This window comes from Neurospora tetraspora (genome assembly GCF_033439725.1).
Source record: "Neurospora tetraspora strain CBS 560.94 chromosome Unknown B0H65scaffold_1, whole genome shotgun sequence".
Classification (NCBI taxonomy): domain Eukaryota; kingdom Fungi; phylum Ascomycota; class Sordariomycetes; order Sordariales; family Sordariaceae; genus Neurospora; species Neurospora tetraspora.
This window is the reverse complement of record NW_026944383.1, coordinates 4,025,888-4,053,326: the sequence shown is the minus strand read 5'-3', so window position 1 is coordinate 4,053,326 and position 27,439 is coordinate 4,025,888. Positions and strand designations below refer to the sequence as shown.

Sequence of the window (27,439 nt, the reverse complement as noted above, 5' to 3'; positions counted from 1 at the left end):
TAAGCCAGACTGCGGGGCATTCTCCCTCTTCTTCTCTTGAACCAATCCAATTCTACCACTTTGGTTGGTTCGCCTTGTTGGTGTTTTTACCAACTAAAGGACCAAACACTTTGAGGAGCGCGCCGTTCAACAAGCGGACGAGGACCGGATCTTGTATTGAAACAGACAACCCGCGGCAACCACCTGAATCGCATTCTCCTTGGCTGTATTCCCGCCGTCCGCCCACTCATCACGGCGCTTTACCGCCGTGACAACCACACACGGGAGAAAACAACACGGAAAGCATGATGTTTCCTACACAATTCGATATCGGACGATTTTTACGAGAAGGAAATTTGAAGGTTACGTACCGAATTTATTAACAATAGTACCCTGTCGGCCTTGGCTGCTCATTGGTCTCTTCTGCTTCGGTCTCGCTTGGACCGATCTCAAACACGAGTCGTCAGGTGTCGGTCTCATCCGCACCCCCTTCGTCACCCCACATCAGCCTCAACCACACAGAAGTCCACGACTGTCGGGATCTTTGCAACCAAAATTCATACAGGAAAACCCTGTAATGGTCTAGACCAAGAACCTCCTTGACGTCTTCATACCTACTGCTTGCATCCCTTCTCATATCCCGACTTTTTCTCACGGCCATACTTCGCGCCCCTGGCGCTTCTTGGAGCAGTTCTTCCAAGCCAAAACCCCCTGGCTCGAAATCTCTATGCCTTAAACCATGGTATAGTAGCGTCGTGAAAAGATGAAAGAAATGCTCGCTCCCCCTGTTCTCCTCTCTGTCCCGGGACGTCCCATCTCCGCGTCTGAATTTGCCTTCCACGATGCAATGACCTTCCACACCTGACGTTCATTCACCTCTTCCCTCCACCGAGTGTCTTCAATTCGTTCATTCCCACCTTTGGTACAAGCTGATCCTGTTTTGTCTCTTTCCCCGTGTCTCTTCACTTTGTCCTTCTTTTAGGTTGTTTTCACTCCCTGTCAAGTTTACGCCATCCGGCTTTGAGGCAAAGGGACGTGCTGTTTTGTTTTTCTGCTGGTCACCGACTCGAAAAGTAGCGGGATTGCCACCTAAGGCTTCTCGCCACCCATATTGGCGTCGCTCGCTTCATCACCTCACGTTATCAAAAGCTCTTGAAGAGTATCTTTGACAGGTCCGGTCGTTACACAAGTACCTACTACCACAATCCATGTCGGGTTGATCCCACATCGACACTCAATATCCAACGGCTGGCCTGTTGTTATAATTTTCGAACATTCTCGACCTTGAACGTCACGTTATTTTTTGAAGGGGATCCACCGCTAAAGAAGGACTCGAACGCCCTCTGGCGTCTATACAAACATCACAATGAGCAAAAGATATGTGCGACTATTGGTACTGATCTTGAGCTACCTGTCACTGGTACAGGTAGGAACCAACTATTGAAGACATGGACCAAATCCACGAAATGACTGACATGGGAATGTTTAGGCTGCCGCATATGACAGAGAAGGAATTGCTGGACGAAGGTTAGCGAAGACCGGGAACAAACATAAAGGACAGAAAGGGCGGAAAGGACAGGCCAAGGGGCAATTGCAAGGATCGGTTCTGATAGTTACCGAGACTGTCAGAGAGACGGTGACGGCGGGCAGTGGTGCTGGCGTCAACGGAACGATCGCGGCTGGGACCGTGACGGAGACGGTCACCGTGACCCAAAAGGAAGCTGCTGGGGCACTACCTGGGTAAGAAACATCATCCCGGAAAAGTACGTTGACAACACCGCTAACCCAGACGAAAAGCACCGGGAACTTGCAGCTCTCTTTCGTGACAACAACAGTTTTCGGCACCGGCTCGCCTTCAACCGTCACCATCACAGCTTTGCCCCAGATCATCACCCAGACGATAGCCCAAACCATTACCCAGATCCAGTCGGTACCAGCAGCATGTTCTTCCAGCCAAGTACCAGGAGTGGTTGCGGGAGCACCCGCCGCCACCGATCCTGCCAATGACGGACTACCGCGCGCCAGCGGTGGAGTGGGAGTGACGACGGTTTCGATCCCAGCTGCTTTACGCACTTCGACTTTGGAGGTGCCCCCGGCTGCTACTGCCCCCTCGACCTCGATCTCGGTATCCTCAGTTGAAGCAACCTCCACGACGAGCGCGGAATTAGTAGCTAGCAGCACATCCTCTGCTTTGGAGCTCTCTACCACTTCAACTGCGGAGGCCATTATTACCACTTCTTCAACGAACGCCATCACCACCTCCACATCCAGCACCGCCCCCGCCGTAGCAATCACCTCAGTAGTCTCCGTCGAATCCCCCTCCTCGACCTCGACCTCGACCCGCAGCAGCAGCAGCAGCAGCACCGCGGTGGCCGTTGGAGGAGGAACAGAGCCGACCTCAGTCCTCGTTCTCCCGGCCGTTTCGGCAGCCAACCCGACAACCACCGCAGTGGCACCGGGTGTTGCGAATGGAGGCATCCAGCTCCCCCCTGATGTTTCGGGACTGAGCTTGACGAATGTGTTGAATTTGGGGAATTTGGTGCCGCCTACGGCTGCGGCGCGGCCGTGAGCGAGAGGGATGAAGATGGTTGGAAGTTGGGGGATGGTGATGACTGGTAGGAGGGAGTTAGTTGGGGGAGAAAGGGAGGGGGACGGGAGTGTGGTCCATGTTTTCTTGAAGTTGTTTCGCTTCGACGTAGCGGTTGTGTTGAGAGTTGTCTATACCCGGGCGTAGAGCGCTGTTGCCGGTGACGACTGATATAATGTGTATAAATATTCGTTTCTCCCATCAAAGACCGCCATTGTACTCGGCGCTAGACAGGCACGTTAAACCGATCAAGTTTAGAGACGCTTGACGATTACCAGAGTGCCCTGTTCAACTTGTTGCTCCCTCAACTATGCAAACCGACATATTCAACGGCGTGATCTTTTACCAAACCATAACTCCTGTACCCATCCAAGCCCATGCCCCGTGTTATAGTTCCCATTCGTTCTAAATAGGTGGGTATCGTGATATGTTCGTCAGACGTGATGACATGGTGTATGAACAAAATAGGGGGAAAAAAAATCCTAACGCCCTGCCACCTAAGTGGCCTCTGACACACAAGAGTCAAGGCCTAACCGCTCATCAGACGGGCGTCCAGAGACACTCGTTCTTCGGCTACTTCGCCTGTTTCTTCTGCTGCCCACCACCATCCGTACCGCCACCACTGCTCTCTTCACTCTTACGCTTTTGGCCTCGGCCTTGCTGCCCTCCCTGCTTCTGCCCCTGTTGCTGCTGTTGCTTCTGTCCCTGCTGTTGTTTCTGCTGCAACTTCCTCTGATTCTTACTCAACTTCTCTCCCCCTTCCGCACCATCCTCCTCCTCGCTTCTCACTTTACCCCCAGGAGCAGCCTGCACAATATCCACCACCCCTCTGAACCCCCGCCTCTTGACACCCTCATTGACCACCACCGCCCTCGGTCCCGTCCCCAGCGCCTCCGTCCCCTTCTCCGGTCCCAGCCCCCACACAGCCAACAGATTAACCACGTCCGCGGGGCCCCTGAGCCCTAACGCGCTCTTGGCCTCGCTTGAGACGATTATCCCGCGGCCCTTGGTCGCCCGCAACAGGCCCAGTACGTTGCCGATGAAATTGCTCCTCGCCCTCTGCGCATCCACGGTGTTTCCTGACGAAAACGCCTGGCTGTAGCAGATCTCGAAGCGCGTGCCGCGATGCACGGCCGCCATGGCGGTGCGGTGGTGGATGTGGAAGCCCAAGAACTGGGTCAGGTCGAGGCTGATGATCGCCGGCGGCTCCGTGGTGCTCAGGCACGCCCAGCTGAAGGCTTTGTCGTTTGTCGGGCGAAGGGCGAGCAGGTCGTAGGAGCGGGCGAAGTCGGCGAGGCGGTAGTTGGTTGTCGAGGGGTCGGTGACGGTTAGGGTTACGCGGCGGAGGACGGTGGGGAGGGAGGAGGAGGAGGAGGAGGGTGGGACCGCTGAGGAGGCGGTTGTTGAGAGGTTTGTTGTCGTTCTTGCTGCTGTTCGTGCGGTTGCTGTGGATGTGGTATTTGTTGAACTGCCGCCACCGGGGAATGATGGGTGCGGAGGTGTGAGTTGTGGGATCGGGTTGCTGATCGGATGCGGTTGTGTTGGGATGTTGCCCGTGATGGTCTGGTTCAAGGCGACGACATCGTAACCTAGATTTTTGGCAAACTTGAGTGTACGTTCGAGCTCGGAGACTAAGGTCGTCGGCGACCAGGCGATGTTGAGGTCGTAGAGCATGCCTGCGGTGTTGTCTGCTCTTCTGCTCTTGGAAGTTGGAATTTCGCGACAAGCCAAAGCTCGTGCTGTCGCGTCTCGTTTCGGTCGGTGGGATTTCGCGATAGAGACTGTTCTGTCGTGTAAATTTGGATATTGCGGTCGTATATACCCTTGTAGATTCACAAATGGTTCTTATCCGTTTCTGTGGCCGTGATGTCGGTTAAGTTGGACTGCAGAAGTCGTTGTCAAAAAGTCTCTCTCGAATATTTTTTGAAGATTTGGAAGCTCCGAATCCACATGTCTCGACCAGGGGTCAAAGTTTGGATGGATCCAGCCTGGAATCCGATGCAACAGCCGCCGTACAGAACGTTTGTTAGCGCGGTTCTTGTGACAGGGGTCCGCAAAACAACACAGAAAAATAACGGGACAACCACATTTGAAGAAAAAAAATTCGAGAGAGCATATAAAGCTCTTAAAACGCATTGGGTTGATACCAATTTTTTGCATGAGAATTGGTTGAGTGATGGTTGCGTTTCGCAAAGTGCGCAGTGAAGTCTCGAGCTAACGAACGTTCCAGGGCAAGAGTGTATGCTTTTAGTGGGGCCATTGTGCGCTTTGACCACCTGTAGCTCAGGGCAGTTCTGGGGCAGTTCTGGGGCAGCTTAGCGCGTCGCGGGGAAAGTGCATTTCCAGATGCCCCGCCGTCGAGCCTGTTCCCACCTGATCGCTCATTCCAACTCCCGAATCGAAGTGTGCGATGAATCCCGTCCCACGCACAGGGGCATCGCATTCGCATTCCCGCTCATCTCCGGCGGGCAGGTGCTGCCTACATACCTCTAGCAGAAGATCACTGTCAGAGGACGGCATTGCAGCGTCGCATTTACTCATTCGTCTGGTTGCACCGTGAGTCCTTCGGCCAACTGGTGCAAAGGACAACGCGCAAATCCGCCTCCTTTGACGGCTACCCAAGATTCCAGCTTACTTTTTGTCATCGCCGAAAGGAAGACCAGACGGGAACTTCTTTGGACACAATTTTAGGCGTCTTCTTTCTCTCAACAACCAGAGGCCAAACGAGCCAAGTACCGACATCCACTTCCTAACCTAGATCGGTTATCAACCCCATACCAGTAATCGATAGCGCGTCGAGAGTTACATACCCTTCTATTAACTACCCATTTCATTCATCAATCATTTACTGCCCCTGCTTGCTTGATACCTACGGATTCTGGTTCGCATTGTCACTCAAACATCGTCAAACTCTCGCCAATTCTCGTGCGTTAGCTCCACAAGACTGTCGAGAATTCCATCAAGACCTTCGACATCATGTGCTTGATTTTCACGTGCGGCGAGCACACTTTCCGCAAGGAAGTGGAAGGATATGAAGGACTCGTGTGCCGGTGCTACAACTGCGGCAACTATTCTGGCAGTGTCATCAAGAGCCATCCATGGTTCACTTTCTGCTTCATTGTACGTGGTGTTGCGTGTGTTGCGGCGAAATCTTGTGTGTATTTCTTTGCTGAGCTGAAAGCTAACGTTGAACAACATTTACAGCCCGTCATTCCTCTCTCGATCAAGGGGTACGAAGACATCTCGTGCCGCATTTGCAACTTTCAACAACCACTCGAGCACAGACAGGACGTCCAAGCAATGCGCCGGGGAGCAGACGGTACCCCAGGAGTGCCGTTACAACAGCAACCATCCGGGGTACCACCTCAAGGACCGCCTCAAGGCTGGGGACAGAAGGCTCCTGAACCGAATCAACCAATGCAATATCGCTAGAGGCATGATTCGAGAGCGAGGAATTGACACGGCGCGAGGACGGCGAGTTCGGCAACGATGATAATGTGCAGTTTTGAAGTTGACGAGAAGAAGTCATGACCTGGATGACGGATTTACGTGGACGGCCCCGGAGGAAGACACATATACGGCAGGGCGTCGGTTGGAGCCTGAGTTTGATATCCCCATTTGCATTTCGCCCATATTGTTTTATTTCATCAAAATATTATCGCCAGAGAGCAGGATCTAGGGGGGAGGCGTATGGTGGTCTTCTTATGCTCTGGAAATGCAGGTACTTATGTATAATCGTCTGTATTTTAATCAGATGGAGTGCTGGGTTGGGATGAAACGCAGCCGGTGCGTTTGACATTCTGCACCTTCAAGTCGCTGCCAGATATGCCTTACCTATGGCGCACCGTTAAGTCTAACAGCTTTCTGTGAACTTTTCGGACGTTACGTTCTTCTCGCATGCAACGGCCTACACTGAGCCATAGAGGTGCACAAGCCATAGGCATGTGATCCAGAGACGATGGTGTTTCTTGACGGTCCTGCAATAATATTTCATGCATCTAACAAGAATCTAAAGTCTCTTGCATATGGAGAAGTGATAGTGATGACATACCGGTCCCTATAGACACCTAGAACACCAAAATCAGATAGCAGTGCCGTCTCAGGCGCACTGAGTCAGAAAACAAATGATGGTCTCTCTAGAGGTTGTAGATGACCTCGAAGCATTTGAGTGTTCCCTTGCGTGTCACTGAGGTGACAATAACATCCAACACCACATGTTTTCTACAGGGCAGTTTCCAGGCGAGAGCAGCCCAAGTAACCTACCCAGAGAATCCGCTTGTAACAGGTATTCCAAAGATCGAGTAAGAAACGTTCCATACAGAGCCATCGAAAAGATTCAGAAGAATGAACAATTCCACTTGAACCCATCCCATCCCATCAACGGCATCTTGTACGGACAGCCTGGAGGAACTTTGGCTGCAGAAGTGCTGTAGTTTGCGGGGTTATGTACCCTACGGGTTGTGGGGTTACTGCGGACAACGGCGATGACGTCGGGCGGCTCTGGCCCCATTGTTTTAGCGTCTTCAGAACGTCCACTGGATGGGGAAAGATTCCACCGTTTGTTTTCCACTTACGAAACATCGTGTCAACCCATCACCAGTCAACAACGACAGACAAATCTGAAAGTCGGATCCAGACGATACGGGACGGACCCCGATCCGGCTTCCAGTTCTTCAACACGACATCCAAATATTTTCCGACGACCAGTCCGACGCCGTGTCTCTCTTTCTCGACCCATCGCATTTTTATAGCCAGCAGACACCGCCAGTCCGCCGTCGAGCAGAAACTGGTCACCGTTGACCTGTCGTTCCACAAATCCGAATTCATACACCGAAAGAGACGATCCAAGACAATTCCCAACAATTGGGACGGTCTGAGACAGAGTCTCGAACTTACAACCTTCAGCCTCGAGCGCGGTACTATCTAGAACCCTGAGCCGCCACCAACCATGGCGTCTGCAAAGCGTGGCCCGTCTGTTTTGGTACGTTGACTCCTTGGTTATTACTGGACAATTGGCTGACAACCATCGCAACACAGGTGACAGACGCTCGCCAACGACCTTCACCCCCCAGTGCACCCCGGCGCATGGGCTCTACGGGTGGCCCCGGCCGCCTCTTGAATGGACGCTCCTTCACCGTCGACAACGTTTTGCAGTACTCATCAGATATCCCATCCGGCCTACCCAGGCTGCCGCCCGGCCAGCGGCCAACACGAGCTGCCATCCGCAGGAGTAGCCACGGAACAGGACTTCCGAATGTTTCTGCCCGAACTGGTCAACAGATCGTGCCTTCTAGGACTACTAAGGTTAGCGAGAAGCTCGTTCTTCTCCCTGAAGCCCCCGACAACGAGGATGCACTGGGCGATGAAGAACTGGAGCGGCGCGCCTCCATCCTGCGCGCATCCGAAGATGACAACCGGCCATTAAAGGACGAAGAGTTGGATGTGCTGAGGAAGAGAGGAGGACTCCGTGGCAAAAGCTATGCCGAGCGTTTACCCAAGGTGCAGCGAGGCGAGAAGGTTTCCCGACTTACTGCCTATTGCACAGCACAAGCCTACAAGATGCAAGCGACAGCCGAGTTCCTGAAGAAAAAGCACGAAGCCAAGACGAAGCTCTACGACGACTGCCTTTACACAGTTTATCACCTGCCTCTGCTTCCTGGTGTAGATGGCTACCGGCTACGGAGTCGACCTATCTTGAAGACTCCAGGCACGGGAAAGACGGTGTTGGATCTTGAAATCGAACGCAGCGAGCGAAGAGATGAGCACGAGGGCTACTGGGACGAATACCCATTCAATATGCACGGCTCAGCACATAGCCCGAGCAATGAGGCTACATTGCTACAGCATGCTCACAGTGGCGTTGACGAGACAGGTGCTCACTCATCAGACCATGATCAGAAGGCACTGGACCATCCTCCTATCAGCCCCATCAACCGCCTGGCACCAGATGCTAAAAATTTTGGCGAGATGTTCGTCTTCTCGTATGGCGTTGTAGTGTTTTGGAACTTTACAGAGCACCAAGAGAAGGATATCCTGGCAGACTTGACCTTTGCCGAGAACGAGACCGGTGTTTCGCTCGCTACTCGGCCCCTTGATCAGAACGATTTTGAGACTGAGGAGTTCCACTTCGAGTACAGCGCCGACGTGGACCGCCCTCGCGTCTTCAACGATATGATCACACTTCTTCCTCGGTCCGACCACATGGTCAAGCTAACCATCAGCCATGCTATTGCGCAGAGCACCAAACTCTGCTTCTTCGAGGAGCGCATGTCGGAGACGATGGAAGGTGCTCAAGACGTGCCGAAGAGACTTGCACTTACGGGTAAATTGGACATGGATAGGACCGAAGTTCTCAAAATCCTGGGGCAGCTCTTCAAGAGTCGCGTAGACATCAATCTTTGTACGTTAACCCTTTGCTTTCCGGTATGAAGTCCAACCAAGGTACCTTGACTAATCCGGCGCACTCGTAGCATCGAACATTCTCGAAAAGCCCAACTTCTTCTGGGACGCGGAACCCACACTCGGCCCGTTATACGAAGCTATCAGAGACTACCTCGAGATCGAAACACGCACCAGGGTTCTCAACGAGCGTTGCCAGGTCTTCCTTGATCTGGCAAGCATTCTTTCCGACCACGTGGCCGACGCAAAGATGAGTTACATCACTTGGATCATCATCATCCTCATTGTGATCAGTATCATGGTCACTGTTACGGAGGTGCTGCTGCGGTTTGCCATTTTGTCCAACGAGAAAGCAAAAGATGGTGCAAATAGCCCCGCAAATGTGATCGGTGGCGGTGACTTGTTGACCGCTCACAACCGGATCGATCTTCGGAGTTTGGAATCAAAATTGGCGAATGCGAACCTTACGCTGGACGACCTAAGGCTGTGGAGCGCGGCCATGAACGAGCAGGAGAAAAAGGCGATTTGCGGTGCAGAGATCGTGGGTACGACGTTCAAGGGATTGTGAGCTGGTGAATGAGGCAGAGACGGCCGTTCTCTTATCATGGATTACGAAGGGCGGGAAGGGAGGAAAACAGATTGAGGCTCCCTTCTAGTATGATGGTCTACATAGCGATGGCGTTGCTTTTCATGGTATGAGTTACTTTTGCATTCTGGTTATCGATGGGCTTGTAACTGAGATCAGGACCCATCCTGCTTTAAAACTGACACGGTCTCGGATCTGAGCATCCAAAGTATGAAGATGGGAACGAGAACTCTTTGTATGTGTACGGTCAGGGTTAGGTAGCGAGGGTAAACAAATAAGGGATCAAATAAGGTGCTTGCAGGAAGGAGATGTCGTAATAATCGTAACTCCTGAGATTTCGCAAGTAACGTTCCCATCATTTCCCATCAACAGTCAGGTATTCAGTTTTAACGCCGTCAACGCCCAGCATGCTTTCACTTAATCCAAGAGAACACTCCTCCTATTCATGTCAAGGCAGGCATACGCCCTCCATACATATACAGACAACAATTCATCTTGCTCAAACATCCAAAAAAAAGACCAACAGACCCCAAAAGGAGAGAAACAACATGCACACATCACACTCACTGCCACGACCGCCCCAACAACCCCTCCCCACTCTCCCACTTAACCCCCCTCCCCGCCTCATCGTCCGCAATCTTCACTATCAACTCCCCAAACAACCCATTCGCCCACCCAAACCAGCTCCTCGTCCAATCCTTCTCATTCCACGCATTCACCGTCTCATGCACGACCCCCGTCCCGCTCGTCGAGTCCAGAATCATTCTTAGTTGTTGCTCCACCGTCTTTTCTTGTTCTTTTGCCCCCGAAGACAAGCCCGACAGCTCCGAGTTGTAGGCGGTTAAAGCGGCGACCGTGGCGGCCATCGGCCAACCCTTTCCGGGACCGAGGTGGGGGCCGCCGACGGCGGAGAGGGCCGGGCCGGCGGCGAAGTAAGGGTTGGAGAGGGAGAGGATGAAGCGGCGGGTGTTTTGGTAGATGTGGGAGTAATTGTGGGAGGGGGGTGGGGTGGTGGTGTAGGGTTTGGAGTTGGGAGGGGGGGGCGAGGGGGGTGAGAGTTCGTCGTCGAGGGATGGTTGGTCTTGGTCTGATTCCGAGCGGTTGGGGGTTTGAGTGTTGCTGTCACGGCTGCCGCCGTGGGTTGTCTTGACGATTGTCTTCTGGTCGAGAAGCGAATAGGTATAATTCCACAAAGGAAACGCCAAAAGCGACGGGACGTTAGCGTCATCCATCAAATTCGCGCTTCCATACCCATCCACCTCATACGCAAACATCTCGCCGAACTCGCGATGAGTGACCACCGCGTCCTTGGCGATACCATGCCTAGTCCCCCTGGCAAGATCACGCATCTGCACCGTCATATTCTTCGCCATCGCCTTCTTTTTTTGGTCGAGCCCATCCAATCCAGCCAACCCCTCCATGATCACCGACGCCTGCTCCAGATACGCCGCAAACATCATGTTACTCGGCGTCAACAACTGGAAAATACAAGCATCATCACTTGGCCTGAACCCGCTCCTGACCATCCCGTTTTCTTTGACCGGGTTTCCCAACCCATCATTCGTCAGCGTCTCGCTGCCTCTATTCGTCCAACCCGTAAACGTCCACGCGGAAGGCAACACTTTTCCTTCCTCATCATACGTCCCAAGTCTCATCGCGGCCGCGGCGTCTACGGCGGCTTGCACGGCCTCGATCCACCTGTACTTCCCAAAGAAGTGCAAGTCTTCGGGCACGCGAGCGTGGTACGCGCTGCTGATCTGCAGGAAAGAAGCCAGGCTGTCGAGCTCCCACTTGCAGTCGAACACCTTTTGCGGGTCGTAGGGCGGTTGCGGGTTGTTCTGGCTGTAAGCGCCGTTGCGGGTGGGCGGGATGCCGGATTCGGGGGGTGGTTGGAAGGAGTGGCAGTAGGGCGAGATGACGATGTAGCGGGCGTGCGAGTTGATGAGGCCGCGCCAGAGGCTGGCGAGCGAGGATTTTTCGGGGGAGGGGGTGAGGAAGGGGAGGTAGGAGTAGAGTTGCGAGGCGGAGTCGCGGAGCCACATGGCGTCGATGTCGCCGGTGATGATGTAGGTTAGTTCTTCGTCGGTTTCGGGATTGGATTCTTCTTCTTCTTCTGGGTCCTGAGCTTCGTCGGGAGTGGCTAGGAAGGAGGCGAGGGACTTGGATGTGCCACCATTGTTCGTGTCCCAGGGGGAGCTGTTCCTGGCATAGCCGTGCCACTTGATCATGGTATCGAGAGTGTTGGGGTAGCTGTTCTCGAAGAGGCGGAAGAGATCCGGGTCTTTGATCACGGTCCTCATGCGCTCGATGAGCTTCTCGAGAGCTGGAAGCTGGAAGGTCCGACAGTGTGGTGGCGGGCGCACGTAGGGGAACTGGCGCTTGCCGGCGGATAGGGGACCGGGTTTCATGCGCTGGAGCCGTTCGAAGCTTACACACTCCTCCTCGGCTGGAGTCGACGAAGCAGTCGGAGAGACCTCCTGAGTCTCGTCCGGACTGTTGGGCTCCTCGCCCACTTCGATAGTCCCTATTCCTAAGCCCAAATCGATGTCTTCTTTTCCAGAAGGTGTCGTTGGAGGAGAGACATCTTCGTGGTTGGCGGGGATGCCGGTGTTTCCTTCGTGATGGTTCCATGTCTCCAACGGTGGCGGTGTCAAATCATGACTCTCTTCATCCGTCTCCTGGTGTTCATGACCAATGCCCTGTTCATGTTCAGGTTGCTTAAGAACGACCGGGTCCTGCCGGTAGATAGACAGTGGTGACGCCGTCTGATATCCCACGAGAAGGATGACAAGAGCCAAGAAGGCCGTGAGGGCAAAAATACGCCCACGCCGTGAGCTGAAAGCTTGTGATAACCCCATGTTTTCAGAAGTCTTCGATCCGGAGCTTTTTGTCTGGCGGCGGTCCGATTCTGCCAAGTTGCGGCCCGCGATAATCTTTGAAGACTGATCTTCAAGCGGTAAGAGGTAGTTTGGAGTAGATTGGAGGAAGTGCAGCTCAGTGCAAGGACTTGCATGAAAATAAGGTTTTTGACCCGAACGCAACACGAGGGCAATAAGGCAGTATGCTTACTGCGACCCGAATACTGCAAAGACTACTGCACTACCGCGGACCCGAACGCGCCCTAAGCATCAGATGCTCCTTTCCCATCAACCGGTTGTTCACCGCCGAAGAGATTAGGACGAAAGACCTATGTCCGTGGTACCATCTGGAACTGGTGAACTCGAAGGGAGGACGGAATAACCGCAAATCGAGGTCGTCGCCAAACAACGCAGTGTTGTTGTTGAACAGAACGTTAAAGAAGAGGAGGCTCTTGTGTGACTGAGTCCATCCCTCGTCAACTTAACCAGCAGAGCAGAGTAGAGCAGATGATGGAGTGTCTCACTGTTATGCGCAGCTCCCTTTCTGTCTCAAACTTTTATGATTCTTTCCATCCCTCTCTTTCCTTCCCCTCCTCCCCTCCCAGGAAAGAACGGAGGAAGTCACGACCGAAATATGGATCTGTCGTGTGCCCCATGTGGCCTTCTTGGCAATCATTTTTACTTCCTATAGAAGACTAGCGGTATAGTATTTCCCATCATTCGAGCTGCGCATTGGTTGACTTCAGTTGTAATAGGATTAACCCAAATAAGTTATCGGGTTTCGGCATCCGCTGGTCCGTTGCTGCTTGAAAAAGTGAGGTTACAACTCCTGTGTTGCCAAGATGGCTCTCGGATAATGTATTGTTCCTGAAATCAGTTCTCGTGGTTGGCTTCTTGTGTGACTGATGTCTTGGTGCGAATTGTCTCCTAACTGTCCGATATTCAGTCTTCTGCATTGTCCAGGAACACCTGTTTCACCCCCGAGTCACCTTCACATGCATTCTTTGCGAGATCTCGAAGTGTTCCTGCACTAGGCTCGTCCCGTTCAGATCTTGCCGTCTGATGCCCCGCAACCAAGCGGCCAGAACCCCAAAGTCACGAACGATACCTTGGTGTTTGATTAAGTAATGTATACTGATTAAGCAGATCTTATCTATCCTGGCCCCGTGTATAAGCCATACGCATCCTATAACTCCTATCCCTTTCCCGAATCCAAAGTCGACGCAAAACATCCCATTGGTTTTGCATCACCGCCCACTGACAGTAACCAATCCTCCAGGGTATCATATAACCACCTGACAGTAACTTGAACAGGTCCCCAGTCTACGAAGACTCATCCTCATCGCCACTGCTGGAATTTGAATCCGACTCCATCCCATCATCATCGTCCTCTTTTTTGGTATCTTCGTTTCCGGCCGGATCCCAGGCCGGTACATCCTCGCAACCCTCGGGAACACGGCACAGATCTCTGGCGTTGCAGGTCTTCCACAACACCTCCCTGATCTCCTTGAACACCTGGTCCACGGCATCCATCGCCCAGATGACGTCCAGATGCTCATACTCCTCGATGACCTTCTTGTGGACCACCTTCACATGCGGCTCACGTCCGCGATCAAACCTCCTGAGGAGTTTGGTCCCGTCCACCAGAGCGTCGTTTCCGCACACCCAAAGGGCGAACGGCGGTGCTTGGTGGTTGTACCAAGCCCTTGAGCCCTTGGGCCTCATCCTGCGAGCCGCTTGCTTCGACTTCTCCGACTCTTTATTGCCCTCCATATCGCGCTCTGCCGCCTTGAGAATCTTGTCGGCCTTCTTCTCGTTCCGACTTCTCTCCTCCTTATCAAGCTTATCCAGCTCCCGATCCTCCTTCTCCTCTGCCCTCCATTCCTCCTTGGTGGCCAGGATACACTTGTGCTTAGCAAAGCACTCCCTACCCAACCACCATCGCATCGACTCGGCACTGACGTAGACGGGCGCGAACTGGAACATCCTGTTCTTGAGGTCCCGGTCCCAGCGGCGATCGGTCCAGTTGAACAGGAACGAGAAGACCTTGTACCCAAGCCAGCCGTAGACGTGCGGGTGGAGCAGCGAGTGCATCGTCATCATGAAGGGGATGAAGGCGTGGATGCCGAACAGCATGCGGAACATGGCGGGGGTGATGACGCGCATGAACTTGAAATACATCTTGCCGATCAAGGGGCCCGCATACGCCGCCGGCGCGAGGGCGCAAAAGACGGTGAGCTTTTCACCCAGATCCGGTCGCTGTTCTTTGGCTAGGGCAACAAATGTTTGGGTGGTGCCCTGAGAGTGTGCAATCAGTCCGATCTTTTTGAAGCCGGTCTCGTACAAGACACGCGAGGTCAGGGCGGGCAGGTCAAAGACGCCCATCTGACGAATATTCCAGCACCACATGCGCGGATCCGAGTACTCGAGCAAGACGTGGCGCGGCTTGAAGCCGCATCGGTTGTTGCCAAGCCAGACGTCGTAGCCGGACTTGCAGAGGAAGAAGGCAAGCGAGTCTTCGTCGTTGACGCAGTAGGCGCCCGAGGATTGGAGGAGGCCATGCATAAGAAGGACGGGGAACTTGGGTTTCTTGTCGTTCTTGGTTTGGCCTGGTTCCCTCCTGGCTTTGCCTGTGAACAGGTCGGGGCCCTTGTGTCGCCGCTCCTCCTCGGGTAGTGGAGTGTACTCTTCGGGATCGTACACATGCCAAAGCTCGATGATGAACCCATCTTCGGTTTCGACAAGATGAGTCTCAACATCAAGCCCGACACGGCGGGCATAGAAGCCTATGTCGCACACGATGGGGTCGGGACCCACGGCCTTGACGTCACTATCGCCTTCGTCGTTATCTTCACTGTCTTCGTGGTCGAGGTGGCTCGCCGACCTCCTGCGCCTCCACCGGCGGACTTGTTGCTCTCGCAATTGCTTCCGTCGAATCTCCTCCTTGTAAAATGGTCGGTCGGCATCTGGATCTTTGGAATTCAGCCGCTTCCATATGTACTGGAATGCGGGTGGTATGCTGGTGAAGAGGGAGCCTAGGACAATGACGCCCAGGAATGCCAGACTGAGGAAGAAGGAGGTGAAGCGAAACAGCAGACAGTGGATGTCTCGCCAGCGCGATGACGGGCCGTAGAGCGGCAAGGGCGGGAACAGAGGGTGCGTAGAGGAAGGAGGCATCGACCTCTTGAGGTTGCCGTCGGTCGAGTCCGAGCGCTTCTTCTCATCCTTTTCGCGGGGAAAACTGAGGACTCTGTCTCCTTCTGAATCTTCTGTTTCCTTGACCGTATCGCGCGGCCGACTGGCTTCCCTAACATGTACCCTAACTCCATCGTGTCTTTCGGCTTCGTGCCTCAACACGTTAAGCTTGTAGGCTTCGGTCGCCGGCACGGCGGGTAATCGGTTTCCATCCGACGTGACGATAACGGGGTCTTGGGGTGCGACAAAGATGGCTTCGACGGCGACACCTTTGTTGTCCGGGCTACCTGGCGGCTGGTAGGACAGCTTTTCTGATTGATGGGTAAACTCGACCACTGCTTCTTCGGATGAGCCCTCACAGGGCAGCTTGTTTACCCCGACGGACATGGCGGTTGAGGATGTTCCTTTCGATATTCGACCAAATATTGCTGAAGTTGTTCACTTGTCCAAAAGTTCTTTAAAGATAAGAGAAAGGTATAATGGCATGGTGCTGCACCGAATATGTGTTGGGCGCTCAACAATATAAAGACACGATACTCTGAAGGGATCGCAATAAAAGGAAGAAAAAAAGCCTGAAGATGGTCTTGGGTTTAGACCAGACAAGGAAAGATTGTTGTTGAAGAGGTAAACAGACAACTCAAATATTTCTAGTGTAACCGCAGAAGGAGTACTTCCTCCGTGTCGCGCCGTCCGAGTGTTGCGCCATCAACGTCATGATGGAAACCTGCCATGGTTCGCCTGGAAGGGGGAAGCTTTGAGGCGATGCACAGTGTAAGTGATGGAGAGGGTTGGGGTTCAGGGAGTAAGTTGTACTATGTATGAGTGCATAGCTGGGACACAAAGCCGGTTTTGCTTGGCAGGAGTGTCCATCGTTTTGGGAAAGTTGAAACGATGCAACTGAAGATGGCCCATCACTGCAATTCCGTCACATCACTCACAGATGCTTGATAGAAAACCCGAAGCGAATACATAATCGAGTGAAGAGAACCTTGGACCAATCTGTCGTCCTTTAGAGATGCCACTAGGTATTTGGTAGGTCATTAGCCATCCAATTGGGCCACCAGTATGGAAAAAGAAACACTTTAGGAGTGATGTTATGCTTCTGTCTGTTGAAGCAAAACATCCAATTGATCCCCGAAGTTCTTGTTCCCAATTCAAAGTCCGGAAAGTCTGGAAAGTGCCCAAATGTTGAAAAGTGCGTCACACTGCAGCTGTGGGCGGCCATGTGGGGTTGACAAGGGAGAGACATGTGAGAAGTGTGGAGATCCAGCTTGCTGGGAACGCCATGCTATTTCACGCCAAGTGAACCCTGACAAGTCCAAGGCACCTGAACTTATCAACGCTTTGGTCTTCAACTTGGAGACATTTAAAAAGCTTAGGAGTAACGTGTGGTTTAGAGACCCCTAACGACTCGTCTGCTGTGAGAACGACTGGGAGGATTTCCAAAATAGAGATGAAACAAGAGGAAAATTGAATGTGGATCCCCATACACTGGAATTGGAGTTGGGCCGCTTTCATCCAATGCTTCAGCTGAGAATGGACTTTCCGGTCTTCAGAATCCAGAGTCACTCCCATGATGTTACCGCAAACAAACATCCAAATCGAAGCAGTGATACTGGTTTACTAATACTTAGAGATTGCTACGGTCTCCAGATACTCACCCAACCCTAACCCTTGTTTTACGTAACAGCTCCTTACCGCTGTGCGGGCCGCCGGCCATATGCCTCGGCCAAAGAGGAGGGAGGAGCCGCAGCTGAAGACGGGGAATGGCCGGGGAGTGGCCGGGGAGACAGCGTCCAGCGAATGACCGCGCTGGCCATTTTGGGTTCAACCGAACCGAACATGTAGCGAACGGAACAGCATCTCCTCTCTCCAGACCACGCGCTGCTGGTCCGGATAATTCTTTTGGTGTTTGCGACGCCATCTTTTCCATAATCGACTGTACTCCGAATCGCAATTCCCCTTTCAAGCCACTCACTTCCGGGTTGCCACACGCCCCTGGCTTCTGCTCGGCATCGTCTCCGCCGTGTTTCGTTGCAGCTGAACTCCAAATCACTTCCGCGGTGTACACGGCAGTCTACAGTGTCACTAGTTGTGGGGGACTTCGACCGGCATGGGCCGTAAATAATAATTATACCTTACTACCGAACCGAACCACAACACCTCACTCTCAGGAGCCGACCACTTTGCGCCGACCGACCGATCACTCCATCTTCGATCCCAAGTCTTGAGCACCGGCTCCGATTTGCTGCCGTGCCTCTGTCTTACACCAACACCGACACACCTCTGCAATGACCGTCCCCAACTCCACCCCTGCCTCGAGCAGGAAAAGGGTCCGAAGACGCAGACAGGACAAGCCCGCCTTGACGGCCAAATTGGTCCTCGATGCTCATGTCAAGGGCGACGTTGGTGTTATTGCTACCGACCTCTTCGCCGACCTCTTCCCCCATCTCTGGGCTAGTATGTAACCTGTTTACCCCTATTGCGGTTTGTTTTGCCTGGTATCATGACCTCTGACTAACTGGCCATTCTGGCTTAACAGATGGAGACAGCCAGGACACCGTTCATGTCGCAATCGCTCCCTGGGCACCGAGCCAAACCCCCGAGGCCAACAACTGGTCTATTATACCCGTCACACGATCCTCCACCGTTGCGCCGTCCACCGTACAGTTCTCGCCCTCATCGCTCGCCCTCCAGTCTTTCGCGACACACCTCCAGCAGGTTGCGCCCTCGAAGCTCTCCAGCAACAACAAGGGTGGCATTGAGATCTTGATCTTGGATGTTTCGGCCATTGAGCTGGATACCGTCTTCGTGAGCCTTGATGGAGAATTGGCCAAGAGACTGGAAAATGGGGAGGGGACCTTCTTCCGCGAACACCCAGTTAACGGCAAGGGCAAGGCTCGTGCCGATGCTACCCCTGAGGAACACTTGACAGCTGCTTTGCGCACTGCCCTCGGTACCTTAAAGATTGTCCATTCTGGCGATCTCTTCCCGTTGCCACTACCACCTCACCCAGTTACCCACCAACCTCCAAACCCAGGAAGGATAACGCTTTGCGAACCTGTGGCTCAGGGTATTCTCGCCCCTACTACAAAGATCATTGTGTCGAGAACGCGCACAAGCAAGAGCAAACGTAACTCTGCGCCAGTACAAAAACAGGGCCGTAAACTGAACGGGGTGGCCGAAGACGACGAAGATGCCTACTACTCGGCGGCCGAGGAAGATCGCGACAGCAAGACCGATGCCCAAACGGCCGAAACAGACGCAGACGATACCGAGTTCGAGCCACAGGCTGGGGAAGAGGATGACAACCTGTCGGACGATTCCATGGACGAAATAATATCCCTTCAAGTCCCTTCTCTGCCCACTACGGTCACCGGCCAATCTACAATAGGAACGGGTACCCCTATGACCGTCAGGGGCAGGAAGATCAATGGTCCTGGGTCAGTTATCTCAAGTTATACTGCCACAACCGCCAGACCAGACCGACCTCGTGGCCGGCTCTTCAAGGCGCAAGGATTGATGAAGCCTATCCCACCTGAGCTGCTCCACCCTAAACCTACGCCCGAAGACGACGAAGAAGCGCGCATCTATGTGGATATGAGAGACCTTACCAGGGTGGGCTGCTTCTCCGGAGACTGGGTACGAGTTGAGGCGGCCTCTGAACCGCCCTCTAACGGGCTCGGCGCGTTTGGACTGGGAAGCTTTGTGGAACAGGAAGCAGAAGAGATCAACTGGCGACCCGCGAGGGTTTTCGGCCTGCCTGAGGGCTATTCGAGCCGCTCAGCGACCAGGATACACCACTCTAGGCATGACAGCCGGAACTCGTCCTTCTTTGAGGCGCAGTCACAGAAGGCGAGCCCACCGGCTTATACTTCTCCTATTCTGCTCGCAAACTTGGACAACCCTCCGTATATTCGTCTATCACCGATCAAGCGCCCTTCGAGCTCGATCATGAAGGGCGTCGCAGCCCAATCCAAGACGAGCTCATCCTTGAAGCCGCCATTTGCTCGCGAGGTGATCCTGCAACATGTGAGGACACCTACAGCGGTCGAGAGGGACGTGCAGTCTGCGGTTATGGCTGGCCTGAAACACTACTTTGAGAGAAGGTTGCGAGTTCTCAAGACTGGAGATCTCATTGCTGTGCCCATTGACACCCAGTTGGGCAAGGCTCTTCAGGAGAGTACAATTCCTGGCGAGGATTCTGCCATCGATGAGGTTTTGGGTCTAATTGCTGCAACACGACCTGGACAGAGCCTGCATTACGATGATGTTGCCTGGTTCAGGGTTGGTCACGTCCAAGCAATGAAGCAAGACGTCACAGAGACCGTCGACGGCGAGGAGGAAGAGGACCCATGGGGCGGAATTGCCTGCGTAGACATCTCCCTCACCCATCTGGAACAAACAGGATCCGTTACAGGCCGCGTCCCGGGCACGATATCAAACAGCTGGCAGTATTACCTGGGTATCAAGAAGCTTCCCAAGCACCAACAAAACCCCGGGTCACCTGCTCAACTGCAAACACTAGAGCCCGAGAAGCAGTATGTCTCATCGCTCAGAAGGAAACTTCGCGAGCTCATGGCTGCCGCCACCAGTAAACCCGCGCTTCATCTCAATCTGCCACCACTGGCCATCCTCCTTGTCTCGACGCAAAGGCATATCGGCAAGGCAGCCACAGCCATGCAAGCGTGTTCAGATATCGGTCTACACACGTTCGCTATAGACGCCTATGACATTGTGAACGATGGCGGCGGCGGAGGTGGCAGCGATGTCAAGACAGCCGGGTTCCTTACATCGCGCGCTGAACGTGCTATGAGCTGTGGTCCCGAATCATGCGTCCTTCTGGTCCGCCATATTGAAGCCCTTACTGCCGACCGCATGGTGTCTTCCATCAAGGAGATCTTGGCCGACGCTAGAGTTTTGATTGCCACCACCACCGAGGTTGAGAAGGTCCCTGACGGTATTCGTGCCCTCTTCACGCATGAGTTGGAGATGAATGCCCCCGACGAGCGAGAGAGAGAGGGTATCCTCAGCTCCATCCTCGCCGACCGCGGCATCGGTCTTGACCCCGAGGTGGATCTCAGTGGCATCGCTCTCAAGACCGCCGCCCTCGTAGCAGGCGATCTCGTCGACGTTGTTGACCGTGCCTTGGTTGCTCAGCGATCCCGCCTCGAGAAGCTCACCGCCAAGTCAACTGGCAGCATCACCTTCCGTGACGTCCAGCTCGCAGGTGGGCCTGCCGCCTCTGGCCTGACCAAGCAGGATTTCGAACTCGCCGTCGATGCCGCCCGCAAGAACTTTGCCGATTCCATCGGCGCACCCAAGATTCCCAACGTCACATGGGACGACGTCGGTGGTCTAGGCAACGTCAAGGACGCCATCACCGAGACCATCCAGCTGCCGCTCGAGCGCCCCGAGCTGTTCGCCAAGGGCATGAAGAAGCGCTCCGGTATCCTGTTCTACGGACCCCCCGGTACCGGCAAGACGCTCCTGGCCAAGGCCATCGCCACCGAGTACAGCCTCAACTTCTTCAGCGTCAAGGGTCCCGAGCTGCTGAACATGTACATTGGTGAGTCCGAAGCCAACGTGCGGAGGGTGTTCCAGCGTGCCAGAGATGCCCGGCCTTGCGTCGTCTTCTTCGACGAGTTGGATTCCGTCGCTCCCAAGAGAGGTAACCAGGGCGACAGCGGTGGCGTGATGGATCGTATCGTGTCGCAGTTGTTGGCGGAGCTCGACGGCATGTCGGGCGGCGAAGGTGGAGGTGTGTTCGTCATTGGTGCGACCAACAGACCTGATCTGCTTGATCAGGCGCTGCTGAGACCCGGTCGCTTCGATAAGATGTTGTACCTGGGTGTCTCGGACACGCACGACAAGCAGGTGACTATCATGGAGGCTTTGACTAGGAAGTACGTATTTTTTTTTTCCCTCTCCCCCTTCCCCTTTTCCCCTCTTACATCAAAAACTAACAAATACCCCCCCTTCCCAACAGATTCACCCTCCACCCAACCGTCTCCCTCCGCTCCGTCGCCGAGCGTCTCCCCTTCACCTACACCGGCGCCGACTTCTACGCCCTCTGCTCCGACGCCATGCTGAAAGCCGTCACCCGCCAAGCCACGCTGGTCGACACCAAGATCAAGGAACTCAACGCCGCCGCCGGTCCTGAGGGAAAACAGGTCTCCACCGCTTACTTCTTCGACCACTACGCCACCAAGGAGGACATCAGCGTCATGGTCACCGAAGAAGACTTTTTGGATGCGCACAGGGAACTGGTGCCCTCCGTTAGTGCGGGCGAGTTGGAGCATTATGAGCAGGTTAGGGCTATGTTTGAGGGGGCTAAGGATAAGGATAAGAAGAAGGAGGGTGCTGAGGTTACCAATGGGGTGAATGGACACGGGGAGAACGGAAACGGTATGCTGGCTATTACGATGGGTGATGACGGCGCGGACCGCAAGGGAAAGGGAAAGGCGGTTGACAATGAAAAGGGCAAGGAAGCCGTTTCGCCTTTCCAGGAGGCGGGTGGAGATGAGGATGAGGGGTTGTATGATTAGGAGGTTGGTGGTATGATTTTGGATAGCATGGGAGGAGGGAAAGGGGTGTGATAATGCGGTTCGTTGTCACGCTGCGCCGTATGTACGTAATTGAGAGACGGGATGGGGACTACACTACCTTTTGGATATGTCTATAGAAATCCGGGGGGTGCATTAAAGGAGAGGAATAAGTAAATAATTAAGCAACATAGACGATGATGGAGAACATGAAGTTGGCGTGGCGACTACTCAGATCAGGAGTATGTAATAGATGGGTATGGTTTCTTGATTATGTCTGAGCTACCTCCTGGATATCAACAGAATATTATACTTGCTTTAATTACCACCTTACAATCCTTCCCCTTCCCGTTTAGTCACCCCATAAGTACACTATTCCTCAACCTCCTCATCAGGAACCTCCTTAATAGTCTGCGCCCTCTCAATCTCCTTGATCTCCTCCTCCGACGCACTGGCTATCAGAGCGCCCTGCAAAGAGGTAATCGGCGCGTCCACGTCCGTCGGCTGCCACGTCGTCGACGTAGGCGACTGCACCGTTCGCGACGCCCCGCTGTCGTCCTTCCACCCGCCTGAGGTGGGTGATTGGAGACCAAAGCCTGCTGCCTCTGCTGCTGAAGATGGGTGAGGTTGAGCGGGGGAACTGGGGGTTGGGATCGGGACTGGGTTGGTTGTTGTGACTGGGGATTCTGTTGTTGGTTTCGTTGTCGTCGCCGCGGGCTCTTCTGGCTTTGTTTCTGTTGTCGTCGTCGTTGTAGTCGTCATCTTTCCAGCCTCTGCGTCCTCTTCGTCCTCTACAGTCGCCGCTTTGGGGGTCTTGCTTGCAGCGGCAGCGGGCTCGATAGTCGCGGATGGTGCTAGTGCCGCCGTCTTCTCAGCTTCTGCCTTATCCTCATCCACCTTCTTGTTGTCTTCTTCCTTCTGCTCTTCCTTCTTCTCCAGTTTTGGCTCCACGGCACTGCTAACGGCCTTTGTCGCAGCCTGTACCTTCTCCTTAGCCTTTGCGGCGGCTTCTTCGGCTAGGGTGCGGATCGGCAGCGCCATCTGAGCGGCGGCAGACTCTGTCGCGCTCTTGACTTGTGATGCGACGCCGCTCGCTGCTGTACCGCTCGGGCTGGCGCCGGCGGCGGAAGGTTCGGCAGCAGGCTTCTTCTTCTTGCCGTACTTTGGCTTAGGCGGAACGGAACCGATGGGCGGCTGGGTGAATTCGTCTTGGAAGATGGTGACGTGCTGCTTGAGCTCGCCGTATTCGTTCCATTCTTCGATTTCGACGATGTCCTGTACGTATTGAAAGTTAGTTTCGAAATTGTTTAAAAAAGAAGACAGAGGTCTAGTGGGAAGAAAACGGTGGTGGTGGTGGTGGTGGTGTGACAACAACTTACACCCACGACGAAACCCTCCTGGACCAGAGCCGGCAGCTTTCGCACACGGCCGTTAGGGTCCTTGCCGGCACGGCGACCCCAGAGCATGCGCGCCTTGTCGTTTGTGGCCATGTCGACGGCCTTGAAAGGGATGCGGTTGGCTCGAAGGATGGTCTCGAGTCGGGAGGTGGCCGTCACGATGTGCGACGAGCCGGCCGTCAGGGAGGTATAGATGTAGAGGGCCGGATCGGCCTCGAGCTCTCTCAGCGATGACGCCATGGTTTCGGGTTCGAGATGGTGGAGGGCTGAGAGGTGGTTTGCGTATATGGAGATTGTTTGTCTTGGGTATGGATGAAGTTGGGCTCGTGATGTTCTGAGCTTCTCGTGCTGTTGTTTACAAGTGAGAGGTAAGGTAGCAACGAGGAGGATGGACTACAGTAATAACAACCCCTTTGCGGTGCCGGGTCCGGTGTAATAAGAAGCGTACGGGGTGCCCGGTGGACAGGCAATTAAGGTAAGGAGGTGAGACGAGGGTTGGCCTGCTAACGGCTTACTCCACTGGTGACCACGGCAGCGTTGGGTACAGCTCATTCCAGTTCGCGTACAGTTGACCGTGGGCGTGATTGCGGGGTAGGTATCAGATGGCGGTAGCTAAAGTAGGTATTAGCGACGGGAACAGCGGAAGGAGGGGGGCATCTGGCCGATCGCAACCTAGAGGTATTTTGCTCTTGAGAAGGAATGATAACATTCCAGTGTATGTCAAAATAATGATGGTCCTGCGAGGTGTTGTTCATCACAACTACACCATTCAAGTGTGGGGGTCAATGGAATGGAATGCGTGGACCGGGTTGAACAGATGGCTTTCTCTGAAGATATATCAAAGGAGTCTAGAGTCTATAACGGGACTTGATTCGAAACAGCAAGCTTCACACAACCAACATATTGTCCTGTTCAAACACTGTCGTTCTATTTGTTCGTAGGTAATGGACGGTGTCCGTATGTATCCCCCGCTCTCAACCGGAGCTGACCGGAGGTATGATAGCCACCTCGTCCCCTTCTTGTATAACAACAGCGTTATCCTCGCCGTCTTCATCCTCACTGCTCGGCATCTCCACGTAACTCAAGTTTATCGTGACCAGGCTGTGATCAAGCACCGTTTCCCGAATGCCCTGGTACCGCTCCTCGAGTGTGTCGAAGAGTTTCCGCAAGGGCAGCGGCGCTGGCAGAGCTTCCATATCCTTGCCCGTGTGGGAGCTAGCACTTGCGAAGTAAAGGATGTTGAAGTGACCCTTTGGGGGTTTCGGCGCGCTCATTGTTATTTGTGGATCAGAACCTGCCAAAACTGTGTCTTGTTAGCCTTCTTGAACGCAAAGGGATCATGAAGATGTAAGACGAAGTGATTGGTGGCTGGATAGTCAGAGATCTTGGTGATTATTGAGACATCAATGTACTTCAGAGTAGCAAATAATTTAATGCATCATCCGAGCCGTGGTGTAGGAAACCCAATTGGGCGTGTTGGGATGAAGACTTACCAATTGAGGATTTGCTGGTGGTTGTTTCGTTAGGAAATGCGTCATCTCGCTCAGAAATTCTGGGCTTCAAGACCGGCGCATCGTCGAATTGTCTCCGTCACGTGCAGATCGCACTAGTGACGAGAGCAGCTGCTCAAAGCATAATAACAGCTTTGCAGGATCCCATTGGATCTCGGCAGTAACAGTCTTCACGAGGCCATCGTGATATTCCACTTGGAGAAACTAAAGCCAGGCGTTGAGGAGTCGCTGCCAGAGAGCCTGGGAATGAGTGTGCAAGAGGAAAAATTTCTGCTGATTGCAGAACTCAACCTTTTATCGAAGAACGTGAATGGGTCCAAGCGTCGCTGGAGGACCCACCTGATTGGTTATTGAGTGGGCCTGCAATTGAAGATGGAAGCTCCACGAAACCTTGGAGCTTTGAGTCGTCAGGGTTCTCATCTCGGAGAAGTACCAATTGGTAACTTGAATACTCGACTTTCTGCAATTGTGTAGGTATGTATAGATTTACCAATGGTGTTTAAATCTAGACGTCTCAGCCTCAAATTTCAACACACCGGAATATCTCACAGAAAATTACGTAGTGATGTGTCCGTTCAGTTGGAATCTCGCAGTGACAAGTAACATGGAGTATGTGATAGCCATTTCACCTAGACTTGGGTATGATACTTGGACACAACAAACATGGCGTTCAGTTCAACTTGGCCATCTTCGCCTCCAGCTCCTTGATCCATCCCGACATTACGTCCATGTTCTTGAGCATAGCAGCGTCTCCATCCTTCATGGCTGTCTCAACCTTTTCCAGGCCCTCTCTCCACTGTTGAATATCACCTGCCATATCAGCCTGCTTTGCTTCTAGACGTGCCAGCGTCTCAGATGCCGTGGCGGCATCGGCATGAATCACCCTGAGAGACCTTAGACGGTCCAGCAGAGGGGGTAATAGAGGTGTCAGGTTCTCGATCGTTGGGATGGTCCCGTAGAGGGCGTTGATCTTGGTCGTCAGCTCCGAGTCTTCGGCCGCAGTTGGATCAACTACTGGCGTCGCGCCTGTCGATGCAAGTGCTTCCTGAGCTGCCTTTGCATTCTTGCGCGCTTTCTCGAGACTTTCGGCCTCCTGTGCCAAGGTTCGAACTCTGCGAGTGATGCTGTCCAATGAGGATGTTGAGGCCTCAGACAAGGTCTTGACCTGACTATGGAGAGTCTCGAGAATGGGTAGTATCGCTCTCGGCAGGCCGTTTGAATCGAACTCGGGCATCTCTGGAGACCCAACCCCTAGGGCCTTCTCAAGGATGACGAGCCGTTGGTCAAAGTCGGCTGCCTTTGCTAGCGCATGTGTTTCCTCGTAGGTCGGTGCATAGGTAACGGTGTAACTCGCGAAGCCTTCTGTCGTTTCCGACGGTCCCTCATCGATGCGAACAGACTTGGTTGGTCCTGCGACGGTAGCTCTAGGCGCAAGCAAGTCATCGAGCTTTGACATCTCATCCAAGGTCCTGCTCAGGGATTCGATTTCCTCCTCGTCCTGGCCCACCGTCTCTGCTTTGGGCTGCTCTGCCGCTGCCTTCTGCCTCTCGTACTCCTCCTTGGCTTCCTCGATTTCGCGCTTTAGCCGTGCAAGCTTTCTCGCCAGGTTTTCTGCGTCATCCTCATCGCTTAGGTCGCCCAGCTCCTCGGTGCCATCCTCTAGAATCCGTTGCCGCCGACTTGCAGTCTTGTAGGATTTCCTCTTGCTGTTGAGCCGGTCTGAGAAGTCGACGTCGCTGGCGTCTACCGCAGCAGGCATGAACCTCGAACGGGCCGCATCGATCCGGAGACGCGATCGGGAGATGGCGGCAGAATCATCCTCTTCCTCATCGAACTCGTCATCGGAGGGTGACCTCACAGTTGTAGGCTTAGGACATGGTCAGTTTTGGACCGAATGGAATAGCTGCGAGTCAGCTCACCGGAACTGTGGAATTGTCGTCTGTTAGTTCTGGTGTTTCGTAGATATCTGGCGCGGAATCCTGGGTTGCGGTGTGGTTAGCCACCAGTTCGTTTGCAGAGTTCCAGAGCATGCGGGCTTACCAGGTCCGGCAGGGCAGCATACTTTCGACTGGACGCCATCTGTGTCGATTGGTCTATGCGCCACAAGTCCCGAGGTTATCGAAAGTTGATCTTGCTACTCAGAGAAGTTGACGTAAATCGACGTCGGATCAAGTTGTCGTTCTCGTGCGCGAATGTGGTTATGGCTTTTGTTGTTCTGGAGCTACGAAGTCAAGTCGGATGTGATGTGCTGGAGCTATAGTGCTGTTTGCGCCGCCTATCATGCACGTTGACAGGGGGGGCAGGAGCGCCCCGCGGCCCCGCCAATTACACGACGGGAGAGAGGGGACGCGTCCCCGTCCTGTCCTGGAGTTGTCCTACTTT

At 53.8% G+C, this 27,439-nt stretch overlaps 10 protein-coding genes across 10 annotated transcripts; 4 read left to right on the top strand and 6 right to left on the bottom strand.

The window, feature by feature from the left end:
- The first annotated feature begins 993 nt into the window (after positions 1-993).
- On the top strand, positions 994-2,844 carry B0H65DRAFT_36956 (uncharacterized protein). Its single transcript, XM_062823689.1, has 3 exons — positions 994-1,405; positions 1,469-1,719; positions 1,777-2,844. The coding sequence occupies exons 1-3, from the start codon at positions 1,346-1,348 to the stop codon at positions 2,546-2,548; spliced, it is 1,083 nt and encodes a 360-aa protein (XP_062686505.1). The 5' UTR covers positions 994-1,345; the 3' UTR covers positions 2,549-2,844.
- A 295-nt stretch (positions 2,845-3,139) lies between these two features.
- B0H65DRAFT_515617 (RNase P subunit p30-domain-containing protein) lies at positions 3,140-4,709 on the bottom strand (the record flags this gene model as incomplete). The annotated part of the gene is made up of 2 exons (XM_062828657.1): positions 4,045-4,709; positions 3,140-3,954 (listed from the first exon to the last, which is right to left on the bottom strand). Exons 1-2 carry the CDS (start codon positions 4,238-4,240, stop codon positions 3,140-3,142), a joined length of 1,011 nt encoding a protein of 336 aa, XP_062686504.1. The 5' UTR covers positions 4,241-4,709.
- Positions 4,710-5,542: 833 nt separating this feature from the next.
- B0H65DRAFT_505085 (uncharacterized protein) lies at positions 5,543-5,998 on the top strand (the record flags this gene model as incomplete). Its single annotated transcript, XM_062827966.1, has 2 exons — positions 5,543-5,686; positions 5,771-5,998. The coding sequence occupies 2 exons, from the start codon at positions 5,543-5,545 to the stop codon at positions 5,996-5,998; spliced, it is 372 nt and encodes a 123-aa protein (XP_062686503.1).
- A 1,418-nt stretch (positions 5,999-7,416) lies between these two features.
- On the top strand, positions 7,417-9,824 carry B0H65DRAFT_36910 (uncharacterized protein). The gene is made up of 3 exons (XM_062823687.1): positions 7,417-7,547; positions 7,604-8,966; positions 9,037-9,824. Exons 1-3 carry the CDS (start codon positions 7,515-7,517, stop codon positions 9,531-9,533), a joined length of 1,893 nt encoding a protein of 630 aa, XP_062686502.1. The 5' UTR covers positions 7,417-7,514; the 3' UTR covers positions 9,534-9,824.
- B0H65DRAFT_36911 (uncharacterized protein) lies at positions 9,825-12,511 on the bottom strand. Its single transcript, XM_062823688.1, has one exon. It carries the CDS (start codon positions 12,407-12,409, stop codon positions 10,115-10,117), a length of 2,295 nt encoding a protein of 764 aa, XP_062686501.1. The 5' UTR covers positions 12,410-12,511; the 3' UTR covers positions 9,825-10,114.
- A 1,037-nt stretch (positions 12,512-13,548) lies between these two features.
- Positions 13,549-16,374, bottom strand: B0H65DRAFT_36881 (Alpha/Beta hydrolase protein). Its single transcript, XM_062823686.1, has one exon. It carries the CDS (start codon positions 15,989-15,991, stop codon positions 13,733-13,735), a length of 2,259 nt encoding a protein of 752 aa, XP_062686500.1. The 5' UTR covers positions 15,992-16,374; the 3' UTR covers positions 13,549-13,732.
- Positions 16,375-17,716: 1,342 nt separating this feature from the next.
- On the top strand, positions 17,717-22,337 carry B0H65DRAFT_36799 (peroxisomal biogenesis factor 6). Its single transcript, XM_062823684.1, has 3 exons — positions 17,717-18,064; positions 18,147-21,510; positions 21,594-22,337. Exons 1-3 carry the CDS (start codon positions 17,896-17,898, stop codon positions 22,150-22,152), a joined length of 4,092 nt encoding a protein of 1,363 aa, XP_062686499.1. The 5' UTR covers positions 17,717-17,895; the 3' UTR covers positions 22,153-22,337.
- A 184-nt stretch (positions 22,338-22,521) lies between these two features.
- Positions 22,522-23,786, bottom strand: B0H65DRAFT_414338 (uncharacterized protein; the record flags this gene model as incomplete). Its single annotated transcript, XM_062823912.1, has 3 exons — positions 22,522-23,190; positions 23,224-23,424; positions 23,529-23,786. 3 exons carry the CDS (start codon positions 23,784-23,786, stop codon positions 22,522-22,524), a joined length of 1,128 nt encoding a protein of 375 aa, XP_062686498.1.
- A 609-nt stretch (positions 23,787-24,395) lies between these two features.
- On the bottom strand, positions 24,396-25,093 carry B0H65DRAFT_36862 (uncharacterized protein). The gene is made up of 2 exons (XM_062823685.1): positions 25,040-25,093; positions 24,396-24,914 (listed from the first exon to the last, which is right to left on the bottom strand). Exon 2 carries the CDS (start codon positions 24,818-24,820, stop codon positions 24,521-24,523), a length of 300 nt encoding a protein of 99 aa, XP_062686497.1. The 5' UTR covers positions 24,821-24,914; positions 25,040-25,093; the 3' UTR covers positions 24,396-24,520.
- A 357-nt stretch (positions 25,094-25,450) lies between these two features.
- Positions 25,451-27,402, bottom strand: B0H65DRAFT_450861 (Dynamitin-domain-containing protein). Its single transcript, XM_062826024.1, has 3 exons — positions 27,098-27,402; positions 26,977-27,036; positions 25,451-26,924 (listed from the first exon to the last, which is right to left on the bottom strand). The coding sequence occupies exons 1-3, from the start codon at positions 27,134-27,136 to the stop codon at positions 25,728-25,730; spliced, it is 1,296 nt and encodes a 431-aa protein (XP_062686496.1). The 5' UTR covers positions 27,137-27,402; the 3' UTR covers positions 25,451-25,727.
- Between the last annotated feature and the right edge of the window lie 37 nt (positions 27,403-27,439).

What these genes read in the sequence shown, in the direction of transcription:
- B0H65DRAFT_36956 (XM_062823689.1), top strand. Translation starts at nt 1,346, where the DNA reads ATGAGCAAAAGATATGTGCGACTATTGGTACTGATCTTGAGCTACCTG. An exon ending in GCTACCTGTCACTGGTACAG is followed by an intron (nt 1,406 to 1,468) that starts GTAGGAACCAAC and finishes GGGAATGTTTAG; the next exon opens with GCTGCCGCATATGACAGAGA. An exon ending in GCTGCTGGGGCACTACCTGG is followed by an intron (nt 1,720 to 1,776) that starts GTAAGAAACATC and finishes CCAGACGAAAAG; the next exon opens with CACCGGGAACTTGCAGCTCT.
- B0H65DRAFT_36910 (XM_062823687.1), top strand. Translation starts at nt 7,515, where the DNA reads ATGGCGTCTGCAAAGCGTGGCCCGTCTGTTTTG. An exon ending in AGCGTGGCCCGTCTGTTTTG is followed by an intron (nt 7,548 to 7,603) that starts GTACGTTGACTC and finishes ATCGCAACACAG; the next exon opens with GTGACAGACGCTCGCCAACG. An exon ending in TCGCGTAGACATCAATCTTT is followed by an intron (nt 8,967 to 9,036) that starts GTACGTTAACCC and finishes GCGCACTCGTAG; the next exon opens with CATCGAACATTCTCGAAAAG.
- B0H65DRAFT_36911 (XM_062823688.1), bottom strand. Translation starts at nt 12,409, where the DNA reads ATGGGGTTATCACAAGCTTTCAGCTCACGGCGTGGGCGTATTTTTGCC.
- B0H65DRAFT_36881 (XM_062823686.1), bottom strand. Translation starts at nt 15,991, where the DNA reads ATGTCCGTCGGGGTAAACAAGCTGCCCTGTGAGGGCTCATCCGAAGAA.
- B0H65DRAFT_36799 (XM_062823684.1), top strand. Translation starts at nt 17,896, where the DNA reads ATGACCGTCCCCAACTCCACCCCTGCCTCGAGCAGGAAAAGGGTCCGA. An exon ending in CTTCCCCCATCTCTGGGCTA is followed by an intron (nt 18,065 to 18,146) that starts GTATGTAACCTG and finishes CTGGCTTAACAG; the next exon opens with ATGGAGACAGCCAGGACACC. An exon ending in ATGGAGGCTTTGACTAGGAA is followed by an intron (nt 21,511 to 21,593) that starts GTACGTATTTTT and finishes CCTTCCCAACAG; the next exon opens with ATTCACCCTCCACCCAACCG.
- B0H65DRAFT_36862 (XM_062823685.1), bottom strand. Translation starts at nt 24,820, where the DNA reads ATGAGCGCGCCGAAACCCCCAAAGGGTCACTTCAACATCCTTTACTTC.
- B0H65DRAFT_450861 (XM_062826024.1), bottom strand. Translation starts at nt 27,136, where the DNA reads ATGGCGTCCAGTCGAAAGTATGCTGCCCTGCCGGACCTG. An exon ending in ATGCTGCCCTGCCGGACCTG is followed by an intron (nt 27,037 to 27,097) that starts GTAAGCCCGCAT and finishes ACCGCAACCCAG; the next exon opens with GATTCCGCGCCAGATATCTA. An exon ending in ACGACAATTCCACAGTTCCG is followed by an intron (nt 26,925 to 26,976) that starts GTGAGCTGACTC and finishes CCATGTCCTAAG; the next exon opens with CCTACAACTGTGAGGTCACC.